Source organism: Dendropsophus ebraccatus, chromosome 3, assembly GCF_027789765.1.
Source record: "Dendropsophus ebraccatus isolate aDenEbr1 chromosome 3, aDenEbr1.pat, whole genome shotgun sequence".
Classification (NCBI taxonomy): Eukaryota; Metazoa; Chordata; class Amphibia; order Anura; family Hylidae; genus Dendropsophus; species Dendropsophus ebraccatus.
This window is the reverse complement of record NC_091456.1, coordinates 6,239,643-6,252,390: the sequence shown is the minus strand read 5'-3', so window position 1 is coordinate 6,252,390 and position 12,748 is coordinate 6,239,643. Positions and strand designations below refer to the sequence as shown.

General features: G+C 46.2%; 1 protein-coding gene across 2 annotated transcripts in view; it reads left to right on the top strand.

Annotated features, from left to right (window-relative positions):
* The window catches only part of FBXW8 (F-box and WD repeat domain containing 8), a 98,110-nt gene extending 85,362 nt beyond the window's left edge, over positions 1-12,748 (top strand). For both annotated transcript variants that reach the window (XM_069960751.1, XM_069960750.1), the window contains 2 exons: positions 7,554-7,670; positions 11,903-12,748. In XM_069960751.1, the coding sequence (XP_069816852.1) occupies positions 7,554-7,670; positions 11,903-12,047 (262 nt within the window). In that variant the 3' untranslated portion in view covers positions 12,048-12,748. The remainder of the gene's footprint in view (positions 1-7,553; positions 7,671-11,902) is intronic.

Sequence of the window (12,748 nt, the reverse complement as noted above, 5' to 3'; positions counted from 1 at the left end):
GGAACGCAAGTCGCTCTTAAAGGGACCAAGTCGCTCTTAAAGGGACGGGAGCCATGTCGCTCTTAAAGGGTCCCATGTAGCTCTTAAAGGGATCCAAGTCGCTCTTAAACGGACGGGATGCATGTTGCTCTTAAAGGGACCCAAGTCACTCCAAAAGGTATGGGACCCATGTCTCTCTTAAAGAGACCCATGTCACTAGAGCGACCTGGGTCCCTTTAAGAGCCACCTGTGTCCCTTTAAGAGCGAAATGGGTCCCTTTAAGAGCGACCTAGGTCCCTTTAAGAGCGACCTGGGTCCCTTTAAGAGCGAAATATGTCCTTTTAAGAGCAACCTGGGTCCCTTTAAGAGAGAAATTGGTCCCTTTAAAAGCGACCTAGGTCCCTTTAAGCGTGAAATATGTCCCTTTAAGCGTGAAATATGTCCCTTTAAGAGCGAAATGGGTCCTTTTAAGAGTGACCTGGGTCCCTTTAAGAGCGACCTGGGTCCCTTTAAGAGCGACCTGGGTCCCTTTAAGAGCGACCTGGGTCCCTTTAAGAGCGATCTGGGTCCCTTTAAGTGCGATCTGAGTCCCTTTAAGATCGACCTGGGTCCCTTTAAGAGCAAAATGGGTCCTTTTAAGAGCGACCTGGGTCCCTTTAGGAGCTACCTGGGTCCCCTTAAGAGCGATCTGGGTCCCCTTAAGAGCGATCTGGGTCCCCTTAAGAGCGACCTGGGTCCCTTTAAGAGCGACCTGGGTCCCTTTAAGAGCGAAATATGTCCTTTTAAGAGCGACCTGGGTCCCTTTAAGAGAGAAATGGGTCCCTTTAAGAGTGAAATTAGTCCCTTTAAAAGCGACCTAGGTCCCTTTAAGCGTGAAATATGTCCCTTTAAGCGTGAAATATGTCCCATTAAGAGCGAAATGGGTCCTTTTAAGAGTGACCTGGGTCCCTTTAAGAGCGACCTGGGTCCCTTTAAGAGCGACCTGGGTCCCTTTAAGAGCGACCTGGGTCCCTTTAAGAGCGACCTGGGTCCCTTTAAGAGCGACCTGGGTCCCTTTAAGCGTGAAATATGTCCCTTTAAGCGTGAAATATGTCCCATTAAGAGCGAAATGGGTCCTTTTAAGAGTGACCTGGGTCCCTTTAAGAGCGACCTGGGTCCCTTTAAGAGCGACCTGGGTCCCTTTAAGAGCGACCTGGGTCCCTTTAAGAGCGACCTGGGTCCCTTTAAGAGCGACCTGGGTCCCTTTAAGCGTGAAATATGTCCCTTTAAGCGTGAAATATGTTTTTTTAAGCGGACCTGGGTCCCTTTAAGAGCGACCTGGGTCCCTTTAAGAGCGAAATGGGTCCCTTTAAGAGCTAATGGGTCCCTTTAAGAGCAACCTGGGTCCCTTTAAGAGCGAAATATGTCCCTTTAAGAGCAAAATGGGTCCCTTTAAGAGCGAAATTGGTCCCTTTAAGAGCGACCTAGGTCCCTTTAAGAGCGACCTGGGTCCCTTTAAGAGCGAAATGGGTCCCTTTAAGCGTGAAATTGCTCCCTTTAAGAGTGAAATTGCTCCCTTTAAGAGCGAAATATGTCCCTTTTAGAGCGAAATGGGTCCTTTTAAGAGCGACCTGGGTCCCTTTAAGAGTGAAATGGGTCCCTTTAAGAGCTAATGGGTCCCTTTAAGAGCAACCTGGGTCCCTTTAAGAGTGAAATATGTCCCTTTTAAGAGCAAAATGGGTCCCTTTAAGAGCGATCTGGGTCCCTTTAAGAGCGATCTGGGTCCCTTTAAGAGCGATCTGGGTCCCTTTAAGTGCGATCTGGGTCCCTTTAAGAGCAAAATGGGTTCTTTTAAGAGCGACCTGGGTCCCTTTTAGAGCGACCTGGGTCCCTTTAAGAGCGACCTGGGTCCCTTTAAGAGCAAAATATGTCCCTTTAAGAGCGACCTGGGTCTCTTAAGGAGCGAAATGGGTCCCTTTAAGAGTGAAATTGGTCCCTTTAAGAGCGACTTGGGTCACTTTAAGAGCGACCTGGGTCCCTTTAAGAGCAAAATGGGTCCCTTTAACAGCGACCTTGGTCCCTTTAACAGCTAAATATGTCCCTTTAAGAGCTACCTGGGTCCCTTTAAGAGCGAAATGGGTACCTTTAAGAGCGACCTGGGTCCATTTAAGAGCGAAATGGGTACCTTTAAGAGCAAAATGGGTCCCTTTAGCAGCGTCCTGGGTCCCTTTAAGAGCGACCTAGGTCCTATTAAGAGCGAAATATGTCCCTTTAAGAGCAAAATGGGTCCCTTTAAGAGCAAAATTGGTCCCTTTAAGAGTGAACTGGGTCCATTTAAGAGCGATCTTGGTCCCTTTAAGATCGACCTTCGTCCCTTTAAGAGCAAAATGGGTCCCTTTAAGAGCGACCTGGGTCCCTTTAAGAGCGACCTGGGTCCCTTTAAGAGCGACCTGGGTCCCTTTAAGAGCGAAATGGGTCCCTTTAAGAGCGATCTGGGTCCCTTTAAGAGCGAAATGGGTCCCTTTAAGAGCCACCTGGGTCCCTTTAAGAGCAACCTAGGTCCCTTTAAGAGCGATCTGGGTCCCTTTAATAGCGATCTGGGTCCCTTTAAGAGCGAATTATGTCCCTTTAAGAGCAAAATGGGTCCATTTAAGAGCGACCTGGGTCCCTTTAAGAGCAAAATGGGTCCCTTTAAGAGCAAAATATGTCCCTTTAAGCGTGAAATTGGTCCCTTTAAGAGCGACCTGGGTCTCTTTAAAAGCGACCTGGGTCCCTCTAAGAGCGACCTGGGTCCCTCTAAGAGCGACCTGGGGCCCTTTAAGAGCGACCTGGGTCCCTCTAAGAGCGACATGGGGCCCTTTAAGAGCAACCTGGGTCCCTCTGAGAGCGACCTAGGGCCCTTTAAGAGCGAAATATGTCCCTTTAAGAGTGACCTGGGTCCCTCTAAGAGCGACCTGGGGCTCTTTAAGAGCGAAATATGTACCTTTTAAGAGCAAAATGGGTCCCTTTAAGTGCCACCTGGGTCTCTTTAAGAGCCACTTGGGTCCCTTTAAGAGTGAAATTGGTCCCTTTAAGAGCGACCTGGGTTCCGTTAAGAGTGACCTGGGTCCCTTTAAGAGCGAAGGGACCCAGCGACCTGGGCACAGACCCCGTTCAAATGGCGTTTTGAAGCCCTCAGCGGTGTGAGGTGTGCTATCTATTTTCGGTTTTGATTTGGTTTGTCATTTTAAAGAAATTTACGTTTAAAGACCCCGAATTTCCCATAGAAAATAATGGCCCATTGGAAATAATGGCCACACTCTAAACGCTGACAGCCAATCACAGCACATATGCAAATAGCTGAAATATAGCAGCCAATAGGAACTCTAAGGTCTTGTCAGGCAATGTATCACAGCATTCACACAGTCACATGTCCACTATTGGCCAATAGAAGATGTGGAAGATGGAAGGTCCTTAACGATTTTGTCTCACTGACATGAGTAAGATTGTCATGGTAACCGAGCAATGATCTTTAGCATTATAAGTAGCAGAGTTCAGTCAGTAAAGAAGCAGAGCTGAGGGGACGGTACCCGAGTCGCTCTTAAAGGCACGGTACCCAAGTCACTCTTATAGGTATGGTACCCCAGTCGCTCTTAAAGGGACGGTACCCAAGTCGCTCTTAAAGGGGCATGAAATAAGTCGCTCTTAAAGGGACGTTACCCAAGTCCCTCTTAAAGGGACGGTACCCAATTCGCTCTTAAAGGGACGGTATGCAAAGCGCTCTTAAAGGGACAATACCCAAATCGCTCTTAAAGGGACGGTACTCAAGTCACTCTTTAAGGGGCATTACATGAGTCACTCTTAAAGGGACGTTACCCAAACCGCTCTTAAAGGGACGGTACCCAAGCCTCTCTTAATAGGACGTTTCCCAAGCCCCTCTTAAAGGGACGGTACTCAAGTCGCTCTTAAAGGGACAGTACCCAAGCCGCTCTTAAAGGGTCATTACTTAAGCTGGTCTTCAAAGGGTGGTACCTAAGTCGCTTTTAAAGGGAGAGTACTTAAGCTGGTCTTAAAGGGACAGTATATAGGTCACTCAAAGCGTTGTCACCAAAGTCCCTCCTTAAGGAACTGTACCAAAGTTGCTCTTCAAGAGACTGTACAAAAGTTACTCTTAAAGGGTGGGTATCAAGGGTTAAAGTTTCTCTTAAAGGGAAGTCACTGTTAAAGGGGCGCTCTTTTCAAGCACTATGTATTTCCTTGGAAATGCAAATCTAGTTATTTGATACGCTGCCGATTTGACAAGTTTTCCCACCTACACAGAATGGAGATGTAATATTCATGGCCAGTAACTTCACCTGTAAGAGACAGTATCTATAAAACATTCCAGAAAATCACATTATGTGATTTTTAAGTAATTAGTTAGCATTTTGTGTCATGGAATAAGTATAACCGGCAAAAATTCTGCCTCTCACAGAGCTGTTTTTCTTTAAGAAGCTTCTCCTACTCTGCACTTATTACATGGATTATTTGCACCTGTTTGAACTAAATTGTAGACCTGCACAAGACTGGGAGGGTCTACAGGACAGTGGGCAAGCAGCTTGGTGAGAAGGCCCAATTATTAGGAAATACAAGATGAGTGTCAATCTTCCTTCCTCTGGGGTTCCATGTAAGATCTCACCTCGTGGGGTAAGGATGATTCTTAAAAAAGTCACACAGAAGGGACCTGGTCACTGACCTGAAGAACACAACCACATGGATTACTGTTAGTAACAAACTATGCCATCATGGATTATAATCCTGCAGGGCACACAAGGTCCCCCTGCTCACACCAGCACATATCCAGGCCTGTATGACGTCACCAATGACCATCCAGAGGAGACATGGGAGAAGTCATGTGATCAGATGAGACCAAAATACAACTTTATTTTTTTTTTTTAATACTTGGGGGCTTATCTGCAAAGGGGACAGGAGGACTGCACGCTATTAAAGGGAGGAGATTTTGGCCAACAGCCTCCTTCCCTCAGTAAGAGCAGTGAAGATGGATGGTGGCTGGATGTTTCAGTATGAGAATAATAAAAGAGAGTAGAAAAAAGAAAGAAAGGCAGAGCGCCTCATAGGGTGACAACATATAACAACGTGAGCTCACACTCCTCCAATGTGCCCGCTCACCTTAACCGGTAGTGTGAAGTCACAACCAACTATGTAGGCATAAAATATAATCAATGGTCGCAGCAGGAATCCTCTACCGTCGTCATCAAGTGGCACAGTCCCAGAAATTCTTATATAGCAGCAGAAAAAAACGAGGTTCATCCGCGCAGACCATAAGATATTCAAAATTTATTCATACATCTTATGGTCTGCGCGGATGAACCTTGTTTTTTAGGGAGGAGACACAGCCGGGACAACTAAGGAGGAGACACAGCCGGGACAACTAAGGAGGAGACACACAGCCGGGACAACTAAGGAGGAAACACACAGCCGGGACAACTAAGGAGGAGACACACAGCCAGGACAACTAAGGAGGAGACATACAGCCGGGACAACTCAGGAGGAAACCCACAGCCGGGACAACTAAGGAGGAGACACACAGCCGAGACAACTAAGGAGGAAACCCACAGCCGGGACAACTAAGGAGGAGACACACAGCCGAGACAACTAAGGAGGAAACCCACAGCCGGGACAACTAAGGAGGAGACACACAGCCGGGACAACTAAGGAGGAAACCCCCAGCCGGGACAACTAAGGAGGAAAAACACAGCCGGGACAACTAAGGAGGAAACACACAGCCGGGACAACTAAGGAGGAGACATACAGCCGGGACAACTAAGGAGGAAACACACAGCAGGGACAACTATGGAGGAAACCCACAGCCGGGACAACTAAGGAGGAGACCCACAGCCGGGACAACTAAGGAGGAAACACACAGCCGGGACAACTAGGGAGGAGACACACAGCCGGGACAACTAAGGAGGAAACACCCAGTCGGGACAACTAAGGAGACACACAGCCGGGACAACTAAGGAGGAGACACACAGCCGGGACAACTAAGGAGGAAACCCCCAGCCGGGACAACTAAGGAGGAGACACACAGCCGGGACAACTAAGGAGGAAACACACAGCCGGGACAACTAAGGAGGGAACCCACAGCCGGGACAACTAAGGTGGAAACCCCCAGCCGGGACAACTAAGGAGGAAACACACAGCCGGGACAACTAAGGAGACACACAGCCGAGACAACTAAGGAGGAAACCCACAGCCGGGACAACTAAGGAGGAGACACACAGCCGAGACAACTAAGGAGGAAGCCTACAGCCGGGACAACTAAGGAGGAGACACACAGCCGAGACAACTAAGGAGGAAACCCACAGCCAGGACAACTAAGGAGGAGACACACAGCCGGGACAACTAAGGAGGAAACCCCCAGCCGGGACAACTAAGGAGGAAACACACAGCCGGGACAACTAAGGAGGAAACACACAGCCGGGACAACTAAGGAGGAGACATACAGCCGGGACAACTAAGGAGGAAACACACAGCAGGGACAACTATGGAGGAAACCCACAGCCGGGACAACTAAGGAGGAGACCCACAGCCGGGACAACTAAGGAGGAAACACACAGCCGGGACAACTAGGGAGGAGACACACAGCCGGGACAACTAAGGAGGAAACACCCAGTCGGGACAACTAAGGAGACACACAGCCGGGACAACTAAGGAGGAGACACACAGCCGGGACAACTAAGGAGGAAACCCCCAGCCGGGACAACTAAGGAGGAGACACACAGCCGGGACAACTAAGGAGGAAACACACAGCCGGGACAACTAAGGAGGGAACCCACAGCCGGGACAACTAAGGTGGAAACCCCCAGCCGGGACAACTAAGGAGGAAACACACAGCCGGGACAACTAAGGAGACACACAGCCGGGACAACTAAGGAGGAGACACACAGCCGGGACAACTAAGGAGGAGACCCACAGCCGGGACAACTAAGGAGGAAACACACAGTCGGGACAACTAAGGAGGAAACCCACAGCCGGGACAACTAAGGAGGAAACACACAGTCGGGACAACTAAGGAGACACACAGCCGGGACAACTAAGGAGGAGACACACAGCCGGGACAACTAAGGAGGAAACCCCCAGCCGGGACAACTAAGGAGGAGACACACAGCCGGGACAACTAAGGAGACACACAGCCGGGACAACTAAGGAGGAAACATACAGCCGGGACAACTAAGGAGGAAACCCACAGCCGGGACAAATAATTTGTGGCTCCATAAGAAGTATTTCATAGTCCTGGAACGGCCACCAGTCTCTGCACCTGAACCCAATAGAAAATCTTTGGGGGGAGCTGAAACTCCATTTTGCCCCCAGTGACAGCCTCGAAATCTGAAATCTGTGGAGAAGATGTGTATGGAGGAGGGGGACACAATCCCTGCTGCGGGGTCTGCAAACCTGGTGTGAAAATGATGAAAATGTAATAATTGGTTGTATATTATAATAATCAGTTACTATATTATCTTCAGTTCTGTTACTAGCTCTACATGAATATTTCTATGCAAACTAATATTAATCTTGGACAATATACTGAGTATTTGGTGATTTTGTCTCTATAGACACCCGGTGCGTTACATCTGGTTTAACTCCCAGAGTTTGATCACTGCAAATATTCCCGATGAGAAGCATCCGCGCGGGGCCAGCATCATGGATGACGACCTGACAGCTCACAGAAGGTACTGACTAATCCCACCATCCCTGGCTGCTACTCATCCTGGTCACACATTTCATTATGTAGGACTGTTTCTCTGTCACCCATTGTTATTATAGTAATAGTAGTTATAGTTATTGTTATTATAGTAATAGTAGTTATAGTTATTGTTATTATAGTAATAGTAGTTATAGTTATATCAGTAGGCAGAAGGTTGCTGCCGGCCTCTAGACTTTCTGTCTTCTTCCTGAATTCAATATTGTTTGATCTCCTATATAATTCATTCATCTTCCCCAATACAAAGCTAATGCCGGGTTGTTCTACTGCGGGGATCTGTGATGATCAGCTGTAATCTGTGAGATAAATCAGTAACTCTACAGCACCAAGATAGGGAAGCGTTACAGCATTTTTATTTAAAAAATCTTTGGACGTGTCCTAGAGACAAAAAAAAGCAAAAAATTGCTAGCACTCCAATACACTGTACACACCATGCAGCACTCCAATACACTGTACACACCATGCAGCACTCCAATACACTGTACACACCATGCAGCACTCCAATACACTGTACACACCATGCAGCACTCCAATACACTGTACACACCATGCAGCACTACAATACACTGTACACACCATGCAGCACTCCAATACACTGTACACACCATGCAGCACTCCAATACACTGTACACACCATGCAGCACTCCAATACACTGTACACACCATGCAGCACTCCAATACCATTGTCCACACTGTGCAGCACTACAATACACTGTACACACCATGCAGCACTCCAATACACTGTACACACCATGCAGCACTCCAATACACTGTACACACCATGCAGCACTCCAATACACTGTACACACCATGCAGCACTCCAATACACTGTACACACCATGCAGCACTCCAATACCATTGTCCACACTGTGCAGCACTACAATACACTGTACACACCATGCAGCACTCCAATACACTGTACACACCATGCAGCACTCCAATACACTGTACACACCATGCAGCACTCCAATACACTGTACACACCATGCAGCACTCCAATACACTGTACACACCATGCAGCACTCCAATACCATTGTCCACACTGCGCAGCACTACAATACACTGTTCACACCATGCAGCACTCCAATACACTGTACACACCATGCAGCACTCCAATACCACTGTACACACCATGCAGCACTACAATACACTGTCCACACCGTGCAGCACTCCAATACACTGTACACACCATGCAGCACTACAATACACTGTACACACCATGCAGCACTACAATACACTGTACACACCATGCAGCACTACAATACCACTGTACACACCATGCAGCACTCCAATACACTGTACACACCATGCAGCACTCCAATACACTGTACACACCATGCAGCACTCCAATACACTGTACACACCATGCAGCACTCCAATACACTGTACACACCATGCAGCACTACAATACACTGTACACACCATGCAGCACTCCAATACCACTGTACACACCATGCAGCACTCCAATACCACTGTACACACCATGCAGCACTACAATACACTGTACACACCATGCAGCACTACAATACACTGTACACACCATGCAGCACTCCAATACACTGTACACACCATGCAGCACTACAATACACTGTACACACCATGCAGCACTCCAATACACTGTACACACCATGCAGCACTCCAATACACTGTACACACCGTGCAGCACTCCAATACACTGTACACACTGTGCAGCACTCCAATACACTGTACACACCATGCAGCACTACAATACACTGTCCACACTGTACAGCACTCCAATACACTGTACACACCATGCAGCACTCCAATACACTGTACACACCATGCAGCACTCCAATACCACTGTACACACCATGCAGCACTCCAATACCACTGTACACACCATGCAGCACTACAATACCACTGTCCACACTGAGCAGCACTCCAATACACTGTACACACCATGCAGCACTCCAATACACTGTACACACCATGCAGCACTCCAATACACTGTACACACCATGCAGCACTACAATACCACTGTCCACACTGAGCAGCACTCCAATACACTGTACACACCATGCAGCACTACAATACCACTGTTCACACTGTGCATGTTGCACACTACTAGAAAAAAGTGCAACAGCAACCTGCACAGTGCGAGCGAACAGTGGTATGGGAGTGCTGCACAGTGTGAATAGTGGGATTGGAGTGCTGGCTATTTTTTGCTTATTGAGTTAAATGGGGGGGTACCTCCTGGCTTGCACTCCACCCTTCTCCTGTGGGTGTTGTAAATAGAGATAAGTCGAGTCCTGCTTGGCCAGTTTTGTCGGCGTTGTATTAGCCTAAGAGAGGCCGGTGTTAGTGTATGACCATCTCTTTCTGAGGTTCACCTTTTACACAGTGAGATCGTACACTCTATTTGAGCAAATGGTGTGCTAAGAATCTCAGTATTCTGACCCCCGCAGATCATCAGATGTAACTGGGAGAAGCAGGCAGCTGTGCTGTTTCCATCTTACTCCATTGTAAGTCTATGGGAGGGATTGGGAACCTTCGTCCCTTCAGCTTCGCTTTGGCTGTCCCAGCATGATGGGAATAGTAGTTTTGTTACAGCCAGAGGGCCGCAGATTCCCCATCCCTGGACTATGGAGACGTCTCCTGCAGTGAGATAGAGATTACTTCACAGTTACATCCTCTCTCTCTGAGTAACCAGCAAATAACTACAGGTCACAGCCCTGGAAGAAAGCAACCGCTCTCCACTAATCCTGGGAACGCTCCACCTGTGCTCGGAGGCCGCCCGGCTAGAACACGACAAGGGGAGAATCTGCAGCAACTCCACGTCCTTCCAATCAATAATGTCTTTACATAAAAACACATTCCATAGTCCGCATCAAACCAACGTGTTTCAGTCTCGTAGGCCCCTCATCATGGGATGAACATATACCATCATGACTTGGTTAAACACTATGTGAAGCAAAAATGTGTTTTATATACAAAGTCCAATAACTTTTTTTTCCTGTTGTTCTTTAATAGACAGTTACATTATTTCCTCCATTGTATGTTCCATATATCCACAGTGTTGTTTAATAGACAGTTACATTATTTCACTATAGATTATACAGAACCAAAAATGACATGCCTAAAGTTCAGCACATATTGCATATTGCTCAGTACTTTAAAGGGGTTGTTCTACAAACTTTTTTTCTGTTAAATCAACTGGTGCCAAAAAGTTATACAGACTTTTAATGTACTTCTATTTAAAAATCTCCAGTCTTCCAGTACTTATCAGCTGCTGTATGTCCTGCAGGAAGTGGTGTATTTTCTCCAGTCTGACACAATGCTCTCTGCTGCCACCTCTGTCCATGTCAGGAACTGTCCAGAGCAGGAGAGGTTTTCTTGCTAATTTAGTTTTTATTAAATTTTTTAACAGTTTTAATAAAGCTGCTATCAGTCGCTTATAAATTATTATAAAGCATGCTGGAATCACAATACCCATGTTAGTTTGAACAATTATTATCGTAGCAAGGAGAGGTTTTCTATGGGGATTTGCTGCTGCTCTGGACAGTTCCTGACATGGACAGAGGTAGCAGAGAGTAGTGTGTCAGACTGGAGAGAATACACCACTTCCTGCAGGACATACAGCAGCTGATAAGTACTGGAAGACTGGAGATTTTTTAAATAGAAGTAATTTACAAATCTGTGTAACTTTTCTAACACCAGTTGATTTAAAAAAAAAAAAGATGTTATTTTTTAAGCAGACTTCCTTTACAGCATTAGGCTGGGTTCACACTATGTATATTTGAGGCTGTATTTGTGAGGCTGTATAGCAACCAAAACCAGGAGTGGATTGAAAACACAGAAAGGCTATGTTCACATAATGTTGTAATTGAGTGGATGGCCGTCATTTAATGGCAAATTTTTGCTGTTATTTTAAAACAACGGCTGTTATATTGAAATAATGGCAGTTATTTACCGTTATATGACGGCCATCCACTCAATTTTAACATTGTGTGAACAGAGCCTTTCTGTGTTTTCAATCCACTCCTGGTTTTGGTTGCTATGAGGACCTGACTTGAGGACCAAATACTGCCTGAAGTATACAGTGTGTGAACCCAGCCTTATATTACTTGGGGCACATGTAATAACAGAACGCACCACTGGGTGGCGCACTTGCTAAATAAACAGACAAGAGAAGTGTGGAGTTTAGAATAAACCTGCATGACTTTCTCTTTTCCATTGCAGACATCGCGGCACCATCAATGTGTATGAATTCTCAGTGGATCAGACATCTGTAGAGAGCGTCCTCCCCATTTGTCGTTCCTCTTATAGTGAAATGACCGGATACAATTACAACATTGGTCTGGCTGTGCCCTATGACCATGTGTGAGACCAGACCGGCAATCTACAAAGGACTATATATGTTATATGTGTATGTGTATGTGTGTGTATATATATATATATATATATTATATATACAGATATATATAACTGTGTTCCTTTATTTCTCAGGGACAATTTTGCTAGTAATTCTGGGACATGTAGGGAATGATGCTGCAGCCCCTTATTGTGCTAACGGTATCTTTTTTTTACTAGTGTTTTAGGCTCTTTTCGGCCTCTTTTATTGTATATTGTGTATATATTTTAATTCATTGGAAAAGTCCAGCATCCGAGAATAAGACGTGAGATATGTTACTGGTCTGAAAGTGAATAAAAAGAAGCGACGGATCTGGGTAGTATAGAATATTTACTATCGATTATTCTGTATTAGATTGTACGCAGCTTTTCTTAGTTATGGAGAACATTGCAGTGTGATCTATGGCGACTTAAAGGGGTCCAGACAGATATGGCTTCTTTCTTCCAGTAACACTTGTCCATTGGCTATGTGAGGAATCACAGCTCAACCCTATTCATTTAAAGGGAGCAAAGCTGCAGTACCGAACATAACCTGAGGACAGGTGTGGAGCTGTTGTCTTTGGGCAACCCCTTTAATAATGCTTTTTATATATGTATAAGTTGTAAACCAGCATACATGTGTAAATGTTGTAAAATAGGGACTGGATACAAAAACAACGACCTTCCAATTTATTA